Consider the following 23,907-nt stretch of genomic DNA (forward strand, 5'->3'; position numbering starts at 1 on the left):
GCTATATAGGGATGCAAATTAATATTTTTTTTAATGTATATACACGATTACAAAAAGAAAATGGACATACTGTGAAATGGAATGAAGGAAATGTTTTATTTAACGACGCACTCAACACATTTTATTTACGGTTATATGGCGTCAGACATGTGGTTAAGGACCACAGATATATTGAGAGGAAACCCGCTGACGCCACTTCATGGGCTACTCTTTTCGATTAGCAGCAAGGGATCTTTTACATGCACCATCCCACAAACAGGATAGCACATACCACGGCCGTTGATGTATCAGTCGTGGTGCACTGGATGGAGCGAGAAATAGCCCAATGGGCCCACTGACGGGGATCGATCCCTGACCAACCGCGCATCAAGCGAACGTTTTACCACTGGGCTACGTCCCGCCCCTGGAAGGAAGGAAATGTTTTTATTTAACGACGCACTCAACACATTTTATTTACGGTTATATGGCGTCGGACATGGTCAAGGACACACATATCGAGAGAGAAAACCAGCTGTCGCCACTTCATGGATTACTCTTTCCGATTAGCAGCAAGGTATTGACAATTGTGAAAAGGTGTCACGCGAACTCATTTTGCCAGAATTTCTTTTTTCCAAATTCAGTGGTTGAATTTGGTTCTTTGGAGTAAGACTTAAATAGCAACACAATGCAGCATTCCTTTATGCTATTGAATACAAGTTACAAGGTCAAATTTTTAACTCTGAAATGACAGGGGTGTTGACTGAAAAAAAAAAAAACACCCACAAGACATTGCTGACCCAGTGACACCACCAAAAACAGCAGCAATGGCAGCGCGTGTGTGATTGAATGTGGGTATGGACACTATTTTTTAAAATTGTTTTTTTCTTGGTAGGTCAACTGGATAAACATAGCTGGATTTAGTAGCCGTGTGCTAACTGAATTGGTAGAAATATGTCAAATAATTATGATACCGCAGGTGTGCACATTTAATAGAATACTTGTTCGGCAAGCAAAGCACAACCTGAAAATGAGCACCGAAGTCCTACTTCCTTAGACACCATGCACCAGTATACGAGAAATGTAAGATATTTGCACAAACACCTACACAATTTAGCAGTTGTCTTGTTTTTCTAGGTTTGAGCATTCAACAAGATCAGACATTACCAAAAAAAAAAACCATTCATAAATAAGAGGACTTTATATTGCATTGTGAAAATTAATAACGGGAAGCCTGTAACCATGAATCTCATCTGCATATTCAGATTTCAGCGACTATGCCACATATATCACAATATGCCTCATAGCAAGTAATCTGGAGCAAATGGTGTAAAGAGAAAAAATATGGTGTCATTAAAATAATAATAAATATTAAACTGGTCAAAAGTGCAAAAAAAGGGAATTTTCATCAAAATGAGGGCTAAATAGGGACTCATAAAAAAAAAAAAAAAAAGTAGGATACTCGACGGCCTTGGTTCAGACGACAGCCCACCTTCCCCATAAATTCGATCAAAACGTTCTATTCGCTTTCGAATTTTGTAAAAATAGTGTGGAGTTTAAATGTTTATCTATTCACAATTTACAATTTATCGACTCACTTTCGACGCAAACAGCCTCTCAACAAGATGAGCAAATTGTCATAGAACAAAATTCAGCGTGGATTCAGAACAAAAACCCTATCCGTTAGTGTCCGGTCAATAATAACGTAACGCAACACTTGGCAATGCCTCCATATTAAACATTTTATAAATGAATGGCCAAAGGTCAGTGATAAAGCAATCGTTAGGTAAACGTCCAAAATGCCTATAGAAGACCAGGGCGGCAATCTTTCATTTCAAACCTGCCATGAGACTGCCAGCCAATAATCGGTACCATTCCTCGAAAGGCGTTTTTATATTCTCAATTTTGGAGTAAAAAATTATATTTAATACACAAGACTAGATATTAATTTGAATTATTCAAATATGTAAAAATCAAATCAATAAAACGTTGACCTACACAGGTCGTACATGCCCATCAGCTTGACGTTAACGCCAGTGATACATCACAAAGGCTTTGAACATTTAAACAATTTATTTAAATTTAATAATTAAAATCATCAAGACTAGAAACGCCAGAAGTCCATCTGAAAAGCTTGAAAAGATGTTTACGGGCTCCAACATCAAGATATGCGAAGCAGATTTCTTCTCAGGTATGTAGCAACTCACGATACTGGAAATGGACCGTTTCTACATCTCTTAACAAAGGAGTCGAGACGAGATCTCTCCCAGGAAGTAGTTATGATCTAGCAGGAGGGAGGATAGATCTGAAAATCCATTAATCATTTACAGTGTACAGATCTACTCTTAACATTGGACAGGTATAGTGAGAGGACAGTGAAAATAATGGTCAATATTTTAATTGAAATGTAATGCATAAAAATAAAATGTACCAACTTAATTAACTTATTAAAATTTACACAGCTTGTGCCATTACAGGATTTCCAAATTATCACACCAAGGAGTATATAATTATAGTACTCATTAGTCAACAGTTCCACAAATTGTATTTACTGGCAAAGGTTACTTTGTATGGTGGTAAAGTTCACACTTTACACAAAGACTAGTAGAGGGATAAACATCAATTTTACACACAATAGATTATAATTTCTATGTACTTACAATTCTATGTACAAATTAAATTATCGGACCCAGTATCACTGAATGCACCAGACGCCGATCAACAAAGTCACAATGACAAAGCTTTATAGTGTCCTTACCTGGTCAAAAATGGTTAAATTCACTGTGGACTAAATTGCCAGACAACACTGGTAAATAAAAGTTAATTATATCATAAAACTGCTGTAGTCCCCTCTCCCAGCTACTCTGCTTTCAGCCATCACCTTTGACCCCTTTATTAAACAAAACCCACCACACATGGCTAAAAACCCAACATGGTAAAAATATATATTTAAAAATATATATATAATTAAAAAATACCATATGTAAAACAAAAAACTATTTAAAATCTTGAGCCATTTTTTTTAAATCATGTTATAAAAATGCATTGTATAAAGTGGCAATTTTTAAATTCAGCAGTGAATAAATTAAAATAGTAAAAATAAGTTAGTGTAATGAATGTCCATAGTTGAATCTTAAAAATCTGTATTATTAATCTGTTTATGTACCAAGATAGTGTTTAGTATAAAATTATTTCATTAAAATTAAATTGTATTGAAAATAGTATATCAGCAAAGGATGCTGGAATATTTTTTAAAAATTAAATTTAACCAAAGAAACTGCTGGATAAATTTAAGCCAAAATAAAACATGTTGATGAAGGAAATAAAGCTGTAGTTGTGGACCGATCAAAACTGCAGCGAGAAAACTGTCGCCATTTCTAGCCAGCATGTTTGACTGGAAGAGCTGGTGATGCAATCAGCACTGCCCATGCAGCTTGGTTAGCTCTCGACTCAACCACAGCAAGACCTCGATTCTCGTGAATCTTGACTAACGCTCTCTTATTCTCGATTAACACCTGCCCAGGATAACCCGCACTGACTGCAGACAGGCACCCAGCACTGATAACATTACACGTGCCACTAACAACCTCCGCCCTCCTAGACACCAGCAAAGAGGAATAAAAAACAAGGGTTAAAAGATGCAATTTAATAAATTTAAAATACTTTAAACAAATTTCTCACAAGTGAAGAAAACACAACAAAAGCACAGTATTCAAATTGAGATTTTTAAGAGAAATTTTTTTATGACAAGCAAAATACGAGATTTAATGAGATGAGCAACTAAAAAAACAAAAATTAAAACCATGACAAAAATGTATGGCAATAATGGATACCAAACCAACTTTTAAACATGTTACTTATTTAGCTCACAAATTCAAACGTTTAACATAATAAAAAAAAATGTATGCCGAAACACAAATTGATGCACCAGTTACACAAAACATACCATCACAACACAAATATTAGTTTAGTATGCAGTAATTTGAATATACTAAAACCATGTCAACATACTAACAAAAAATACTGGTGGGGAGAAAAAGATGACGATTCATGTAATGCAAGTATTAAATTAGTTCTACAGCACAATACATGTGACAGTACTTCTGTAAAATAAAGAATGTACCACCATGTATACATATAACATGGTAGATGTTTGAACGAGTAGGAATTGGCATGATTTAATAAAGACACCGCGGGGAAACTAAAATGCAGTTGTGCATTCAACTTTCTAGACATAACCTAACTCCCGATATGCTATTTTACACAATCTATGTGAAATATTTTACCAAACCTGACTGTAGATGCTAAAAAGTGAGACAAATTGAAAAAGTATCTATAAGTTTTGAAACCTCCAATTCAAAACTAATGTTCTCACAAGCAAGTTTTGTTCATGATTAAACAATATGCACCTACTACAACAAACTCCCGAATGAAAAAAAAAAAAGGAGTCAACAATGGTAACTTATAAACTGGTAGTAAAGTTACATTGCAATGAACGTCTTATTCAGGAAATATTAACCTTTTCATAATCAGGAGAGTACACCAAGAGTATCTCTCAGCATATCAACAAGTGTGGCTCCACAGAAACTTCCCAGTTAATCAATCCTTTTCACCAACAGAATGATCAGATTTGGCTGGTGAACGAGATCTGGAATGTCCACGGTCGCTTCCTTTGCTCTGGCTTCGACTGCGGGATCTGCTCTGGCTCTTTGGGGACCTACTTCGGCTTCTGCTGTACGATCGACTTCTCCTTGATCTACTATCTGAACGTCGTCTGCGATCTCCTCGTCGGTCTCTGGATCTTGACCTCGACCTGCTTCTAATCAAAATAAAGAAGTAGATTCAGCGAAGAAAAGAAAAAGGGTACTTGTAACAAATCTTAGGACTTAAAAAAAAAAAAAAAGTAATTAAAATTCAGCAGAGCCACAAAGATATTACCATATTAATTTACATGCGGAGCTAAAAATTACTCTCCTTCAAAAAATTCAGTATTGATAGCTCCCCTTAAACAGTGAAATGTATCAAAATATCGAGAGAAAAAAACGTGTAAATGGTATTGATGATGATCACATGGGTTTGATGTCTTGTAAAAAAAATTCTTCAAAAACATGCTGGACATTATTAAAAGTGCATTCCCCAATTAATATGTTGTGCTGTTATACACAAAACTCACAGGAAGCGATTTATTAACAGGAAATGAAAACAAGTCAGCTTCCCGGGTTTTTTAAGAATTGTTTTTTCTAAAGGGATTATACTTTCGAATTGAAAGGTGTTTCTTGGCAAGTATTTTCGTTTGACAACAATGGCGACACATCACAGTAATTTTTAGGGATCAATAGCAGATTGTGATAGCTAATTTCATAATAAATTTGATAGATTTACCAACAGAAATCGCCAAATATTAGGATATGAACAGTAGTTTATTCAATGATGCAACACTATTTATGGTTATATGGTGTCCGACCAAACATATTGAGGCCGGAAACCCACTGTCGCCACTTCCTGGGTTACTCTCTTCTATTAGCAGCAAAGGATAGTTTATATGCACCACCCCATAGACAGGATAGCACATACCACAGCCTTTGATACACTGGCTGAAGCAAGAAATAGCCCAAAGGGCCCACTAACGGGGATCGATCCCAAACAGACTGTGCATTGAGCAAGCACTTTACCACTGGACTACGTCTCACGGATATTTTTCTTCTTATATCAAACCAAATTGAAATTATTTACAAAAAAAAAAAACCCAGGATGGGATGTAATATTGACCAATAATAAAATAAATTTTACACCCATAAAAAAAAAAAGGTACCACTGAATAAAAATTGCCCGATCCTACTTCTCCAAAGTTATAAAAAAAAAAAAAAAAAGTTGCAAAACCTATTTTGATTATGGTGGTCACGTCAATTTTAGAAGTCATTAACAAAATTCACCCGGCATTCCTGTGGCAAAAACATCTATCAACCTCCCCAAGTAGTAAATTGAGACGATATGGTGTTCAAAGATAGATATGCAGGCAGGGATCACTATGTAACAAACTTTACAAAGTAATACTTCTCACTAAAAAATCGCACTTTAAACAAAGGCGACCCTCTTCACCCGCTCTAAAAAAAATGGAACACAAAAACACGTACCTGCGATCTCTATTATTTCGACTGTACCCTCCTCCATACCGTCTCGGTGGGCCACCGCGTCGTGTGTCTGGTCTTCCGTACCGTGCTGTCTGCACTCTCAGTTCGCGGCCGTCAAAGATGGCACCATCCATGGAATCCATTGCGTCTTCGGCATCCCTCTTGTCGTAAAATCGGACAAAGGCAAAACCCCTACTTTCGCGTGTAAAGCGATCGCGTGGGATATAAACATCTCCAACATCGCCATACTTTTCAAATGCCCTTTTTAAATTTTCTGGTGTGGTTCTATAGGTGAGATTATCCACTTTGAGGGAAATCATTCCCTCAGAATTTGGAGGACCTCTTCCGTAACTCATCTTGCAGCGTACAGAGAATACTAAAAAATGGCCGATTTCTTCTCCGACGTGGTGAACAAAGCGCCCTCTATCGTCAATATGTCAACCAATCAAATGGCACCTTCTGACTCAGGGTCTAAGCGCCCTCTCTTGTCAAAATGTAAACCAATCAAAATGTACTCTAACACATTTAGGCGCCAATGTAGTTACATAGGTACTGGGTTCGCATCCTAGTACTGGCTCATATCCAGAGAGTGTTAACGACTCAGTGGGTGGGCCTAGGTGTTAAGTCACAACACCGACCTGTTGCCGATTGAACCTTAAGTGGATATAAGCATTAAGTATATATAAACAGGCATGTTCAGGGGCCTGCCCTCCCCGCCCCCAATTTTTTTGCGAGTTATATATATATATTTTATTTTTTTATTTTATTATCTTTTTATATGTATATATATGTTGGAGAATCCGAGGGTTCCCTTCGGGAACATACCAGATCGGATCTGGAGGGGGCAGAGGCCCGGTCACCCACATAATTTTGCGTTAGTTATAATTTTATTATATATTAATTCCCGCCTCATGTCATTTCCCCCACCCCCACCCCCCCCCCCCCATAATGGATTTTCTGGATCCACCACTGCATACTGTAAGCCTAATAATATATTTCATGTTAATGAAGAGTTACAAGGAACCTGAAATAGAATATTTTAATAAAATTATGGAAATTCATGTTAAAAAGGCCTCAGGTTTTGCCCGAACATCTCGTTTTTGCCTCAGTATTAGGTGGGGGTGGGCAGAGGCGGATCTGGAGGGGGGGGGGGGGGCAAGGGCCTGGGCATCCCCTAAATTTTGCGAGTTATAATTTTATTATATATTAATTTTCATCCCTCCAAACCTCCCCCAAAGTTTCAAGTTGCATTAACGGAACAAAATGGGGTTATAGTATTTTTCTCTGTTAAATAATCCAAAGGAAAAATATACACTATTAGGCCAATTGATATGCTACGTTGGAGCAAAAACGACAACCCACGATACCCAAGTGATAATTTTCTTTTCTTTGGGACTACGTAATTGGTCAGTTCTGTGGTTTTAGATGGAACAGTCTACTTAATCAATAGTTTTACAGAACTATTTACAGTAATAAACCATGTCCATTACCATTTTAGGGGCGACAGGTAATATTCCAGAATACCGGTAGGTATTTTTGTGTCTAGACAGCGTCAATTAATTAGCTCGTCTGGTTACCAATCAAATACACACCTGCCAATCAGGAATCACAGGTAGAAGCAACTAACAGCATAGACCAATTAACTAAGAAAACACTCCGTGTATCATTTTACTATGTAGGTTAATGCATGCACAAAACATTTCGACTTGTTGTGTAGCCACTTTGACAATGGTATTTTATTTTGTATTGAAAAATAAGATATATATATAGTGCTGAATATACTTATTGCTGGCTTACTGGGATGTGTATTTTTACAGAACATTGCAATGTATGACTATTTATCATCCCGCAAAAACCAGGCAGATTGTGTTTCTCTAGTTCTAAGGCTCATTCCTGACGTTACGCGTTAAATATTACGTAACCACCAGCTCGCCAGACGGCGTACTCAGTGAGATGGTACAAAATGGCTGCGCCCATTATATATAATAGCCGTCACATTTAACCGTTTTATTAATTAACTATACGATTATACTTGTTGATATTAAACAATAATGTGCATTATATATCGTTGAATATGCATACCAGGTCAAATGCCTCAATTGTCCCTTCCTTTATGGCTAGTAGGTAGACTACAGGGTTCGCAGCCCGCTACCGGCTCAAACCCAGAGCGAGTTTTAACGACTCAATGGGTAGGTGTAAGATCACTATACCCTCTTCTCTCTCACTAATCACTAACAAACTGTCCTGGACAGACAGCCCGGATAGCGGAGGTATGTGCCCAGGACAGCGTGTTTGAACCTTAATTGGATATACGCACAAAAATAAGAAGAAAAAAGATGAGCCATGATGATGAGGTTTTTCCCAAGGACAGCGTGCTGAACCTTAATTGGACATAGGCCCCAAGCACGGTACAAGATCATGTTTCAATATATAAATCTTGATTCCACTATTCTTTCTGGAAATCAAAATAACACACGAGAATGAAGTTATGGTTAAGGTTACTCAGAAGTTTATTATTGAAAGTAAACGGTTTGATGCATAATGTAAAAATATTTTCCTCTTTCTCTCTCTCATCTTTTTTTACTTAATAAATAACAAGGTGCTTTAATTTTATATCACTTGATTGTTGCATCTGTATATTCTTTATGATGTAATGAATAGGTCTTAATATAGGCATAGCCTGTTGACCGATCCATGACATTATAATTTGGTAACAAATATGTTTAAAACTATAAACAAAACAAAAAACATTATCAACAGCCTGTTACGACTAATTTGAATTATCCAAAACAGGTGTTACATAACATACAAACCAAACAATTTCTCGCATAGCTATTACACTTTTGGTGGGGAGATTGGTTTATTTCGCCTCATGTCCGATGCCTTATCCACCGAGGCCGGTAATGAACTGCAATACATGACCCATAAGTGCACATCCGTACTGGTTTACTTTTGTGACAGTGATGCCCAAGACGCTATCGTCAGACGTCTGTGGAGACTTCTTCTTCTTTCCATTGTGCAAGTTGTGATACAGGTTTACCAATAAGTGTTGAAGTATGCTACACTCGTTGCAGTTAAAAATAGATTACCGTTGTAAATGCCAATTTATCGTCACCACCCGCTGAGCAATGTTGTCGATTCAATGCATTTGACGACTTAGGTGGGGTTGGAGTAATACACGATCAATATGAAAGGACATACCAAAAGTATTTGGTTTTCTATTTACTATACCTACACCTTTCACTCTATCCTCTCCTCTTCTTCCTCCTTTAAATCTACTATAGTCTGTGGTATCTAAACATGTATCCCCATGTAAATTGTAGGGAGAGGTCTTAATTAATATAGGCTAAGCCTGTTGACCAATCCCAGTATGTTGTTTTGGCAAATAAATATTATTTAAACCAGGAAGGGGTTTTGAGCCCGAAAACCATTTTAATCCACTCCCGATTGTGACATTTCACTCAGATTTACAGAAAATTATAGTACCAAATAACATTTTAAAAGACCTACTCACTACAGATTAAATCATGAGATGTTAACAAGTATGGTTTTTTTGCATATTCTGTCATTTTCCCTCAAGATGTGTTTTCATTGTCATTTTATAAATTAAAAGGACGGAACAGAAATCAGAACAGAAGCATTTTCTTTTTAATGTCTTTTTTTTTATTTTCACATTTCACAGTTATTTCTTTGATGCTTCTTGGGCCTTCAGTACACGCACCACAATTTTCTGTTCTTCAATCAAGAAGGCTCTGATTATCCTGGTGAAAAAAAAGGAGAAACAAAATTAAGTTTTAACATTAAATTTTATAAAATATAGATTACTGCTGAACCTGTAGAAGTGAACCTTTGTACAACCACTACAATAAAGATGTATCCCTTCTAAAAATAAAGGCATTAATATTGACAGAGTAGCCATCTAATAAAGACCATATTAAATTTAAAATATGCCATTTAAAGGGAATAATATAAGTGATCAAATATTAAGATGTTGCCAATAGTTAAAGTTTGTTTTCTTTAACGACACCACTAGAGCACATTTATTAATCATCAGCTATTGGATGTCAAACATTTGGTAATTTTAACATATAGTCTTACGGAAACCCACTACATTTTTACACTAGTAGCAAGGGATCTTTTATATGCACTATCCCACAGACAAGATAGCACATACCACAGCCTTTGAATAACCTAATAGGCCCACCGATGGGGATCGATCCCCAACCGAACATGCAGCAGCACTTTACCACTGGGCTACGTCACACCCAACACACACATTTTAATGACTACAATTGCACATTAAATACATTTTTCTGAAGTGGCTGTATATTAAAGTGTAAACATTGACAATGTAGAAAACAAAAATTTATATGAACAAAATTATTGGGAGATCAAATCCAGTTTGTGCTACTTACAAACATTAGGACGACAAGAAACACACTGAACATACAGACATTGATATTGTAAATAAAAAAATAATATTTAATGTTATTTGAGTTGGTAAACAATTTCTATTAGTCAGAAACATCTTAAAATGGCAGCCAACCGTTCCTTTATGTGACTAACAGACTCCAATGAAAGTTAAAGTTTGTATAACAGCACAGATTTATTAATCATCATCTGTTGGATGTCAAACCAGGCCTTCTAGAATACGGTGGCCCGATGCCCGAGGCCAGTGGTTTTTGGATTCGGGCCAGTAAAAGTTACTTTGTGCAATCCCGATGGCAAGTGGTAAATTTTTTTTTTTTAAATCTACAACGCTACTTCCTACGATTATACAAAAACAAAAGAAACATCTACAAGTCACTTGTTTCGATTTGCAATCACATGCAATATTTCACTAACAAATAGTTGGCAACCAGTAATCTTTGACCCATCCATGACATCAATATACCTACTAATATAACTTTATTAAAGTTATAAAGTGTAAACATTGGAAAAACAAAAGTTCATTGTTTTGCCGCCATTTTTTTTTTTTACACTGAATTCCAAAGATTTGTTATTCTAATACTAATAATATGCAAAACGGTAACCAGTCTTTTATTAGTTTTAAAGGTTGCACGTCACTATTAAATGTGTAAATTATTAATTTAATTTATAAAATATAACATAATTGCAAAAAAGTTGTGTGTTTTTTTGTTTTTTTAAAAAGTTTAAGAACACAGTATCACAAACCTGACCAAAAGAAAAAGAAAGAAGTGTTTTATTTAACGACGCACTCAACACATTTTTATTTACAGTTATATGGCGTCAGACATATGGTTAAGGACCACACAGATTTTTTTAGAGGAAACCCGCTGTCACCACATAGGCTACTCTTTTATGGCAGGCAGCGAGGGATCTTTTATTTGCGCTTCCCACAGGCAGGATGGCCTTTGTTGAACCAGTTATGGATCACTGGTCGGTGCAAGTGGTTTACACCTACCCATTGAGCCTTGCGGAGCACTCACTCAGGGTTTGGAGTCGGTATCTGGATTAAAAATTCCATGCCTCGACTGGGATCCGAACCCAGTACCTACCAGCCTGTAGACTGATGGTCTGCCACGACGCCGGTCAAACCTGACCAATTATGTCATCCCAAAGAAAAGAAAAGTATCACTTGGGTATCTTGAGTGGTAGTTTTTGCTCAAACGTGCCCTACCAATAGGCCTAATAGTATGCATTTTTTCTTTGGATTTTTTTTAAAAGAAAAATACCATAACTCCATTTCGTTCTATTGATGTAACCTGAAATATATTTAGTTAAATAGTTTATTATACTATCAAGTCATTTATGTTGTTTTACAAGTCAGGTTGATGAAAGCGAAGCACCTTGTCGTAAATTAGAGCGTTTGTTTCCACTGTGCATAGCGAAGATGGACGAAGCTGACGTCACTTCGCCCCAAGCTATACCACCGGACGTCACAGAAACTAAACAAAATGGCTGCCCCCAGTTAGCGGGAATAATCATGTTTTATTAACTCTAAAATTACATGTTTTTCTTTGTTAAAGTGTCAGTATGTGTTGGTGGTCCGGGTATGCATCTTTACAACACATAAGGCTCTTGTTTGAGTTGACCCTACCTTCAACCACAAAATGCCATATGGAATTTATACCAAATGACAAAACAGAATTAGTGATGTACACACTTTGTTTTTTAGATGTTGAAATGAATCAACCAAATAGTTCGAGATAATGGTGCTGCAAGATAAACAGATGAGCGAAAATAATGCCAAATGCTCGACTTTGAGATACTATGGGTTCACAATAACAGAGGTTTGAGACAACAGTGTTTGACTGTAGCTGAAAAGCCCAGATAACAAAGTGAATATATACACCCCCACCCTCTCTATTTACCTTTCTCTGACACACTTGTGACATCTGGACCCTCCATATGCACGTGTGACGGTCTTGTGGCGCTTTGACATGGACATCAATTGAAGAGGGCGGGCTGCGGTGATCTGTAAAGAAAAAACTTTTTCTAAATTTTCCAAAAATAAAATGTTGAAATAGCATTTGCAGAGTATTAAGCATAATAACAAAATCACAAACATATTAAATGACACTCCAAAACCAGAGATGTTAAGACAAAAGAGGTAAAACGTAAAAAGAAAAGAACAATACAAAATTTAAGTGCAATGTAAGGTATTTCCAACAACTGAAGCAAGTAAGCAATGGCAAATTAAAAAAACAAACCCAAAACCTCCAACAATAATAATAAATAAAATACATCAGTGAATATAAATAAGGCATCTTACTATATCAACTTCTGTCCCAAATTTTATTTCCCCAATATTTTGTTGTAATAAAGTTCATAAACCTGTTATCAACCAATTTTACATGATCTTTTAAGTATTTTCAAAGATTTTTCTGCTATCAAAATAATTTAATAATGTAATTTTTAGATATAAATTATTATCTTTTTGAGGAATTTCAAATGGCAAAATAAAATTAATTATTGACTAATTTTCGTCTTTTTCTTACTAGCTGTCAAGCTTGGTTGGATAACTGGTTTAACTTCTTTCCAGTAATAAAACACTAGCCATGGGAATCAGGGAACAATATTTCGAAATCTGAGGGAACCGGAAGTTGGTTCACGTTGTTTTTACCTAGGTAACCAATTGTTCGGTTACGTGAATTATATTTGCCTAACCTGTGGGTTACCTGATCGGTTACCTCAAAATTACGTGGAAATTGTATTTTAAATACAAGTTTTTAGCTTAAACAAAGTTAAAACAAATACAAAAGAAAACATTTAAAAAAAAGAAGAAAAAAAGAAGTATTTAATCATTTGGAGGGATTCCTTTTTGCGTTTTGCAGTGGCTATGCTACTTTCACTTTATTGATGGTACTTCTATACTACAGTGGCCTTCCAAATGTTTGTTTTTTTAAAGCTCATTATGCGATGTTAGTATTTTTAAATTTTTGTGACACTTTTGGATTCCTGTTTAAGTTAAAACTGTTTTTAAAGGGACATTCCTGAGTTTGCCTCACTGTAAGATGTTTCCGACTAATAAAATATTTCTACAATTAAGCTTACATATTAAATATACTACTGGAAAAAAGTTCCTGTGCATTACTAAAAGTGGTGTGATTTTCTTATTTGTAAGTAAATCAACACAATTATTTGACACATTATTTATTTGCTATTTACGATCAATACCAAATCCAGAAAAAAACCCATCTGGCATTGTCGTTACAAATCTCTGGGGTCATGAAGAGGGGTGGAGTCGAAAGTGAGTTCACAATGTCAATACCATGTATGGCCACCATGTGCGTGCACACAGGCCTGACAACGACGTCTCATTGATGACACCAGATGGTTCAGAAACCCTTGTGGGATGTTGTTCCAGACCTGAACAAGGTCACGACCCAGTTGGTTCACGGTCAACGACTGGTTTGGCAGCGTACGGCAGTCACAATCACCAACTGCGTCCTCCTGTGTGATGTGATGCCTCCCCACACCATGACGCTCCCACCGCCAAAACCTGCACGCTGCACAACGCAAGTGTCAGCGTAGCGTTCGTTACACATCTGTAGACTCGATTTCGACCGTCACTACCGTCCAAATGGAATCTGGACTCGTCGGTGAATAGCACACCTGACCAGTCGCGACGGGTTAATCGTAAATGCTGTCTACTCAATGCTAGACGCGCATTTCAGTGACGTCGTAGCAGAATAGGATGTACTGCTGGGCGTCGCAGCCTGATGTTGTGCTCCAATAAATGGTTGCGAACTGTCCTGGCACCGATTACTCTCAACCCAGGGATGGTTCTGGTCGCCCGAAATCGATTCAGAAGATGTGTTACCCGAATATGGTTGTCCTGTGCTTGTGACGTCACATGCAGGCGACCTGGACGTGGTATGTCTCTGGTGTTGCCCTGCTGTTGGTAACGTTGCCATAAATTCTGTATCGTGTTTTGATGCATGCCAAAACGTCTTGCGACCTCGTTATGTGCCATTCCAGTTTCGAGCATACCAACCGCATGGTGACGTTCAAATTCAGATAGGGGTGGCATGACGTCAACGTCAACAATTAATCAGTTGTTTTTCTAGCCAGTGGTTTTGTCCTCTACTGTTTTCCGTTGCAAAATGAACAAGGACATGTGTACCTGTACCACGTGATCAGGAAATCAGGTTACGAATCGTGCACGTGCGGCACATGAACAACATGTGTGATTGCAATATCAAGGATAAAGTTTTGAACATAATGGTTGGACACATGTCTCCTGAAAATTTTATTATTTTACAACTTGCATTATGATTTTATTCAACTTTTTACCATGCACAGGAACTTTTTTCCACTAGTATATATTTTCTTGTTTAAAATATCAGTGTCTGTATATTCTATGTGTTTCTGGTCGTCTTAATATTTTTAAGAAGCCCAAATTGGACTTCGTCTTCAAATAATTTCGTACGTACGAAAAAATATATTTTAGGAAATAAAAGGAAATTTAACCCAATACAAATATTAGAATGATCAGAAACATGTTTAATATACAGCCACTAATATTTTATGCAGGAAAATATATTTGATATTTAATTACAATCGTTAAAAAGTCTCTGTTAGTCGGTAACATCTTAAACATTGCAGCAAACTCAGGAATGTCCCTTTAACATGTGTAAAATTATAGGCAATCCAATATCATGTCTACATATATTCCTTTAGAGCTAAAATAGCAGCAGATTAGCCGTCCCCAGCGGTCAGAGCACATTTCTTTAAAACTTTTGGCTCGACTTTATACTGAACATTTACTTTAGACTGGTTGCAAATTACAACTGCTGAAATATAACGTTGTTTACTGATGTGCTGCGCATCAAGTATCTAAAATTCAGCCTAAAACATTTGTCGAAATACTAGTAGTATGTCTGCGTGAATAAATGTCCTGTAATCGTGAAGTTTGCAAGTTTTAATTCCTGAACATTTACAGGTCATGATGTAACTAGTTTGCGGTTCACGTAAATTTAACTTTGTGTAATCGACACTTGAACAGAACAGCGGTTTGCGTGAAATATTGTGCCACGGGAATTGGACCACTGTATTCCGGATACCCTGGACATTCAGATGTTCAATTCATACCCTCTTTCTCTTCTAACCATGATTATTTTGAGAAGTGATTTTCACAACCTTACAATTTCAAAGAGCGTGATTTATCAAATATGTTCTCCAGTGTTTTTCATAAATTAAAGTTTATGATTATACTTACACCACAGAGTTTTCTTTTACAGTCTCCGCATTTTGGGATGCTACCAAGTTTCTTTGTGTACAAGAAAACAAGTTTCCCACCTAAAACAAAACAGTAAGAATGAACACAGTAATTTAGTACTGGGTGGAGGAGTGTGGGAGTATAGCGAGACCTTAGAGAAATCAATAAATTATATCAATGTCGCAGTTAGTAAATATTAAAATAGTAGTATATACAGTTCACAATTTATAATGTTTAAAGTTTGTTTTGTTTAACACCACCACTAGAGCACATAATCATCGGCTATTGGTTGTCAAACATATGGTAATTTTGACAGTCAGAGGAAACCTGCTACATTTTTCCATTAGTAGCAAGATATCTTTTATATGCACCATCCCACAGACAGGGTAGCACATATCACTGCCTTTGATAGACCGACCACGCATCAAGCAAGTGTTTTACCACTGGACTACGTCCCTCCCCTTGTGATGTTTAAAAACAAATTGTAAGAAATTGGAAAAAGAAGAATGTAAACATATGCCAGTGAAAAAAAATTCTGAAGGAGGCGCCTTAATATTCAAGATCAGAGGAAAAAGGTTCAAAATAGCTGCCTGTGAAAAGCAAAAAGAAATCTATTTGTTTTTAGACCTAGCAGGTAAAATAGAAATTAACCTGATAAATAAAAAAAATTGTAAAAAAAAAATTAAGAAACTGATTTGTAAAAAAAAGAAGAAGTCTGTTTTAATTATCACCTCCACTATGCACATCGATTTATTAATCACTGGCTATTGGATGTCAAACAATTGGTAATTTGACGTAGCCTTAGAGAAGAAACCCACTACATTTTTTCATTAATAGCAAGGGATCTTTTATATGCACTATCCCACAGACAGGATAGTACTAACTACAGCCGTTGATACACCAGTCTTGGTGCACTGGTTGGAACAAGATATAGTCCAATGGGCCCACTGACAGTGAGTGCTTTACCACTGGGCCACATCCCGCCCACAAACTGAATTGAGCATGATTATCTAAACTGGTATTTAGCTCAAGATTATGTTATAGTTTAATTCCATAATGCTTTAAAAGACATCTCAACGGTCCTAGTGTTTCACACACTATCCCAAACCCCATGCCATTTTATTTCCAGCAGGCGCTGCACCACACCCTTCAAAAAAAAAAAAAGGAAATGCTTCCTTATCATACATCGTTTGTGTTGGTTGTGAAAAGACATACTCCTTATTTTGCCTCTCATTATTTGGTACAAAAAAGTTGATATGAAATACAAGCCGACTCATGTTGTGATAGTTGTCGGTGTGACATTCATGTTTTTTTCAATGTGTGTGTGTGTGTGTGTGTGTGTGTGGGGGGGGGGGGGGGGGGGGGGGGGAGAAATTCTGGTTATTTTATTTCCATCTTCATCGAATAAATCATCGCTTTGATATTGCCAACTGATAAAAAGTAGTTTCGTTTTTGGAAAGACGGTGTATATATTATTTGGCACACAAAATAAATTATTTTAATTATAAACACTACCGTACCATTTCCGTTGTAAGTGGTGATATCTCCACAAAAATTTAAATTTTATAATATTTTATAAAGAATTGCTGAATAAACAGAAATGACAGAAAGTAAAATTTATTAGTTACAACCAATTAAATCTGCAACCGACGTCAAAATATCAGACGATAGTTAGTGGAAACAAAAGACAGAATGACCGATCTGATCACGTGACAAGTTGTTTTTCAGTCTGAGATTTCAGAATTGCTAGCAAATAAAATGTAACTTTTATTGCGTGTATCAAAATACAAATGGATACAGGTATGGGACAAAATAGAGGCTGTTAAAAATAATCTTAAATTATGTTACGGTAACTGTCGCAGGCTACTGAAGTTTTCCCCGTCAGTTGCTTTTTCGTACACACAACGCGGGTTGTTTTCTCTGATGTCCAGTGTGCTGAATTATGATTATTTTTGTGTGGACAAAAGTGTGCATTTGGAAGTAGTGGAGAGAGGTGCTGTAAAATATAGTATGGTACAGGAAAATAAAGAGGGTCGCAGAAAAATAAAGGATGACGGCAAAATGCAATAGTGGGCTGCCCTGGTTAAATGGAGCAGCAAGAACACTGGCAGGCCATATTTTAGTTCCTATTTAGAGCCCTGCTTCCACAACAAGTTAAAATTAATCTCCACACACACGTGTGTGTGTGTGTGTATATATATATATAAAATCATCATGAATTTAATTGTCAATACTAATGAAAATATGATTTACTAACCTGGAGTTTTAGAACTGTATAATCACCAGATACATGGAAAAAAGAAAAGAAAATGCATATGTTGAATACATTATGAATTGTAACTTAATATGAATATATCAACTTCAATTAATGTAAAATACATTCTATTACAATTTATAGGCTTAATTAGGCGTATAATAAAATATTGTTTGTTTCCGGTTACCCGACCGACCCTAATTTGAACCTGCCGACCCTAAAACTTTTTTTGTATATTCAAATTTTTTTTTTTTTTAGTATAACAACCATTTCCACGAAAACATTCCAAAACTATCACAAGCACTAATTTGGTGTCATTTAGGGGATAACCCTACTGTGTTTTCCGATTTGTGGACGTATATCGGTGGTTTTACTGTCACAAATTTAGTTTTATTGGTGACCCGTTAGCCACGAAATGTTTTCTTCTAACAATTGATTGATGGAGTTACTTCCCTTCAAATTATAATTCGGTAACTTTCGTGATATATCGGGCGAAGAGTCGGAAAATTGTTTTCATGAATATATGTGATCTTTTCCGATTTATTCTACATCTAGGGGAGGGAATGTTTACTGATACTGATGGAGTTTACTGCCAAATCAAATGATTAAATATGTCAGTAAGATCTCGATGCGTTTCGTTATTTTTTGTAAGTGGTCACTGGGAACTTCGCGGGTTTTCTCTAAAAACAGTGTCAGAATGACCATGTGTTTGACGTCCAATAGCCGATGATATTAAAGATAAAAATCAATGTGCTCTAGTGACGTCGTTAAATAAAACAAACTTTACTTTCAACATTCGTTTGAGCATCCTGAGCAATTGTCCTGCATTTTTATTCATTGGACCAATTGATTGCTTCAAACCAAGTGTGTACTTTAATACTGGATGCATACAGAATAAAACTAACATTGCAAATTATAAAATTTCTTAGGTACACTAGGAAAGATAATATTCATTAAAAAAAAATTTAAATGTTATTGTTGGACAGATAAATATAGAACCCTTCTTTTCAGTTTTCATTAAAAGAAATTGTTATAACTTATTTACTGGTTTCTATCCAATTAAGGTTCAACCAAGTCTGTCCTGGACCAGTACAGAAGTTATGTGTTAGTATGAGAGTAAACCTTCTGCCTATTATTAAACAGCAAGGGGTCTTTTGTATGTACTCTCCCACAGATAGGTTAGCACCATGTTGCCCTGAAAATCAAAATGCCTTGCCTTTTATAAATTTATAACTTGCCCATGTAAAAAGAAGCCTTTAAACACACCTATGTAGATAGTACTACATATTTCCTTTTTTTAAATTAAGTTATGAAATAGATATAGAAAATAAAATGGCCATAAGGTTTTTGTCCTTTTGAAAATTGTATAATGGAAAAAAAGCCCTTATATTTAAAACTGCACATAAAATATGCCCCCAAAACGTCACTTTACCATGCCTTACTTCATTTCTAGGAAAAACACTGTGATGAATGGTATTGTTGGTTTGCATAATGCATTTCTATACATGCAGAGGTTATTTTGGATACCGGTAGTCAACACCTTATTTAATATCCATAAATAAAATTATTTTCCAAAATAAAATGTTTTTCCTACCTACCTACCCTATATTTTTCCAGCATGTAATAGGAAACAAGTAAATTATTTTTTTCGGCCTTGTATACATTATATTTAAAGAAATCTCAAAAATAAAACGGATAATAAAACATGCTGAACAATATTCCCCATCATTAATTTACATGCAAGTGAAATTATTTTGTAAATGTCCATCATTTTAATGTTTACCAGAACAAAAATTTGTAATTTAGCCAACTCATAGTATGGTTATTATCTCTAAACCCAACCTTTTCACACATAAGAAGTTTAAGAACTGTTTATGCTGTCAAGATACTGTATGATATATGCCTGGGCTCAATTTCACAAACCGGCCTCGGTGGCGTTGTGGCAGGCCATCGGTCTACAGGCTGGTAGGTACTGGGTTCGGATCCCAGTCAAGGCATGGGATTTTTAATCCAAATACCGACTCCAAACCCCGAGTGAGTGCTCCGAAGGCTCAATGGGTAGGTGTAAACCACTTGCACCGACCAGTGATCCATAACTGGTTCAACAAAGGCCATGGTTTGTGCTATCCTGCCTGTGGGAAGCGCAAATAAAAGATTCCTTGCTGCTAATCGGAAGAGTAGCCCACGTAGTGGCGACAGCGGGTTTCCTCTCAAAATCTGTGTGGTCCTTAACCATATGTCTGATGCCATATAACCGTAAATAAAATGTGTTGAGTGTGTCGTTAAATAAAACATTTCTTTATTTCAATTTCACAAGACATCGTAAGCCTAGTTTTACATGTAAATGTAAATCTACGACTAAACCACAATTTATATTATTATTAAAAATAAAATATTGTTTGAAGTACACATATTTCATTTTCTTTTCTTCTTAAAATGCTCAATCTTCTGTAATGATGTAATTCTCTGCATGAAATAGACGTCAGACATGTGTAAACATATGACACGTATAAGTTACTACTATAACAGCTAGTCGCAGACGTAAACTTACAATGTTTTGTGAAATGGGACCCAGGTCTTCAGATTTTATCAGAGTATGACAAATATTTTGAAAAGTCACTAGCCACAGGGTTAGTGGGTTTGTGAAAACCACTAGCCCACCAAGATAAAGCACTAGCACAAATTCCTGATCAATTATAACTGGATTTTTATACAATTTTTTTGTAACATTACACATTTACGAGTATAACAGTAAAATAAAACAAACACTTAAATCATGTTGTAACTTTCAGTTTTTTGTCGTGTTGTACGTTTGGTTTTTTGTCAAGTGTGATCCATCGTCATTCGCGTTTGCCCTCCCCCTGGGGAAAAATAATTGAGCAAACTCATGGTTGATATCTAAACCCACTATCAAAATAATTAAATTTAAATGAGGGTACGACAGTGTGACACACGGTAATAGATGGTTCAGTGTATTCGGTAGTGGGTTATACATTTAGGGCCCTACTATTTATGTCGCCAGGAACGGTGATGCCAATTGCTCAAATACAGGGCATTATCCCGTGTCAGACCGATATCAAAAGAATATAACGGCGACATCTAATCCGTTGTTAATTGATGAACAAAAAAGGTATCATCTTGTATCGGCAGCTGTGACGCATTATCCAGACCGATACACAAATAGGTCAAGCAGTCATTGCATGTGCGTTACCATTAAAGTAAATTGTTTTCCTGATTGCCGATAACCACATGTCAGCGAAGTGTAAAATTAGAAAACAACAGGTAAATAAAACAAACACTGAAATTCAAAGCATGACCGGGGTTTACTTGATTGAGATTAACCTGTCGTCGCAATTGGTGATTTCCAAGTTCTTAAGTGCGAGATTTCCAAGTTCATATGTGCGAGATTAACTACCACGTGATGTGTCCAACCAATCAAAACACGCATGTCATTAAACTTATTTCCTGTGCCAGAAACTTGAAAGGGAAAAGTAAACAATGCATGCTGTAACTGTGGCGATGTAGAGATAGCATGTTACTGCAGTTTGCAGACCTAGTTCAAGTGGATTATCATTATATACTGATTGTGTTGTTGATATTATTCGATGACAAACGTCACAATCAATTTTATTAAACGAAAAAAACAACAAAAAAAACAAAACACGATCGAGCGATAAGGAGGGGGGTGGAAACCACTAGCCCTGTGGGCTAGTGGTTTTGCGGATCTCACTAGCCCGAACTTAAAAACCACTAGCCACGGGCGTCGGGCTAGCAGATTTGTCGAACTCTGTTTTATACAAATGATATTTCTGGTAGTATGTTGGAGGAAAAAATCACTAAACCAAATGTCCATTACCCATCATAATGTAACTTAACATTAATTCACCATCAGCACAATTACCAAAAACCTAGTTGCAATGGGTTCCGGTGATCATAGGGCATGGAACCAAAAACATGTTTTCCTTAAAATTTAAAAGCTTGGGCCCTGGTTTATATGGTATACATGTACACTGCTATCCCTCCATCTCATACTCACACTCTTCGACGATTTGATTTTGTGTTGTAAGACAAACGACGTCGGAAGGTTAATCTTTGTGCCATCTACAAATACAAATCAATAAATTAATATAAAACATGTATTAAGCAAAATGTAAATACAATGAATGTTTAATTTTGGCATTATGTCTTAAAGTTAACTGACTTACAAAACATTAGAAATATTTAATAATTGTCTTTATCATTCTGGCAATAAGTATGTTGCAATACACAAGACAGCAAAGTAGGGCTGTTCCAAGTTATACAGTGATTCTTGACAAACCCCCTCCCCATCCCCATTTTGAGACAATTCAGTGGCTGTGGTAATGCTGCGTTCATTTGCAGATTTGGTGCTCATGAATTCACAAGATTCAAATTGTGAACACTTTCAATAAGTGGAAAGTGTTCAGGTGAATTATAGACAATGTGCACTGTCATCCAATTTGGCACGAGTTCGACCCATACCCTCCTTTACAAAAAGTCCTTTCAATGGTTAGGGTAGTTTTAGGGAAAGGGTTAGTCTTTAGAGCCTTTGTTTTAGAAGAGTACGGGTCAAACTCTTTTTTCAAATTCCACGCACCCAAACTCATAATTTGTTCACCCATTTTTTTTTTTACAAGTTGTGAAGATTAAAGACAGAAAATCCTACATGGTACACCGTTCACAAGTTCTGAAGTTGTTTGCAATTTATTTCGCCACGGCAAATGAACGCTCTTCACGTGTGAATTGGGGAAAATACGATATACACTTCGAATGAAACAGCATTATAATGAAAGAATTCTGTTCAGTACAAATAAAGTTGTAAATATTTGTAAATTCTACAAAATTTATTATCAAAATTCATGTTTCAATTTAATTTTTCCATGCTATATTTATTATACTGAACACCTCTACAGTTTAATCTTTTTACGTCTAAATATTACATTCTGTAAAAAAAATTGGTATTTAGCGAAAGTGTAAATGTATTGTTGTTGATATATTCATTGTGTTTGGTTTAAATATAGGTATAATGAGGGATGATTGCAACGGATTTTAAAAACAGGTTTCCAACCTTTGCACAAATTAGTATGAAAAGACTGATACCGGAAGTTTATCGAATGAGGTCGAAAATAGTGCTGTTTACTAAACATGCATTTTTATTATAAGAACACAAACATCAATTGATTGCACAGGGCACAGCATATCTTTAGACTACCACCCCCCCCCCCCCCCCCCCCCAAAAAAAAACAAAAAACAAAGAAGAATAAAAAGGAATATTAATTTTGTTTAATAACACTTCAAGAATTTGTTTGGTCAACTACTGCTATTTGGTGTTTACTGCATTGTTATTTTGACATTCGATGAGAGAGGAAACCTGTTGACGTTGCCACAACATAGGTCACTCTTTGACCAAAAAAAAAGAGAAAAAAAAAGAAGAAGAATAAGTCATCTTTTATGTCCACAGGGTAGTACCGTTAAGCCCATAGGGTTCAACTGAATCTCTAGAATTATCAGTCTTTAAAAAAATTTCCATTTTAAAGTCCAGAGCATATTGTTGTGGTCAACCTACCAACGGCCAATTTTATTTATATATAACTATTTAATATCTTGTTTCTTTATGTACACATGAAAACAAATCGAAACTGGAAGAACAATTATTATAAAAATGTCCCACTCGATTATGAAGTTTCATAATCGATCATCACATCGGTAGAGCAAATCCGGTCAATTATCGATTATAATCGATCATTGGAACATCACTATAGTATATACTGAGGTGTCAAACATGCCATGGCTTACGATGTACTGGCCCAGATGGGAAGAACCTCAAGTCGATCAAGAGTAAT

At 36.1% G+C, this 23,907-nt stretch overlaps 2 protein-coding genes across 4 annotated transcripts; both read right to left on the bottom strand.

The window, feature by feature from the left end:
• Positions 1–2,034: 2,034 nt before the first annotated feature.
• On the bottom strand, positions 2,035–6,530 carry LOC121380227 (serine/arginine-rich splicing factor 2-like). 3 transcript variants are annotated; one of them, XR_005958896.1, is made up of 3 exons: positions 6,111–6,530; positions 4,496–4,795; positions 2,035–3,573 (listed from the first exon to the last, which is right to left on the bottom strand). XR_005958896.1 is itself a non-coding variant. In XM_041509049.1 (2 exons), exons 1-2 carry the CDS (start codon positions 6,461–6,463, stop codon positions 4,576–4,578), a joined length of 573 nt encoding a protein of 190 aa, XP_041364983.1. In that variant the 5' UTR covers positions 6,464–6,529; the 3' UTR covers positions 3,608–4,575. The 3 variants fall into 3 exon arrangements, 2 of the variants coding, with proteins under 2 accessions (XP_041364983.1, XP_041364984.1); XM_041509049.1 differs by lacking the exon at positions 2,035–3,573 and having other exon boundaries at positions 3,608–4,795; positions 6,111–6,529; XM_041509050.1 differs by lacking the exon at positions 2,035–3,573 and having other exon boundaries at positions 3,608–4,792; positions 6,111–6,528.
• A 3,222-nt stretch (positions 6,531–9,752) lies between these two features.
• Positions 9,753–22,173, bottom strand: LOC121379882 (60S ribosomal protein L34-like). Its single transcript, XM_041508547.1, has 5 exons — positions 22,083–22,173; positions 18,050–18,063; positions 15,793–15,872; positions 12,443–12,546; positions 9,753–9,868 (listed from the first exon to the last, which is right to left on the bottom strand). Exons 1-5 carry the CDS (start codon positions 22,145–22,147, stop codon positions 9,790–9,792), a joined length of 342 nt encoding a protein of 113 aa, XP_041364481.1. The 5' UTR covers positions 22,148–22,173; the 3' UTR covers positions 9,753–9,789.
• Between the last annotated feature and the right edge of the window lie 1,734 nt (positions 22,174–23,907).

This window comes from Gigantopelta aegis, chromosome 8 (assembly GCF_016097555.1).
Source record: "Gigantopelta aegis isolate Gae_Host chromosome 8, Gae_host_genome, whole genome shotgun sequence".
Taxonomy (NCBI): Eukaryota; Metazoa; Mollusca; class Gastropoda; order Neomphalida; family Peltospiridae; genus Gigantopelta; species Gigantopelta aegis.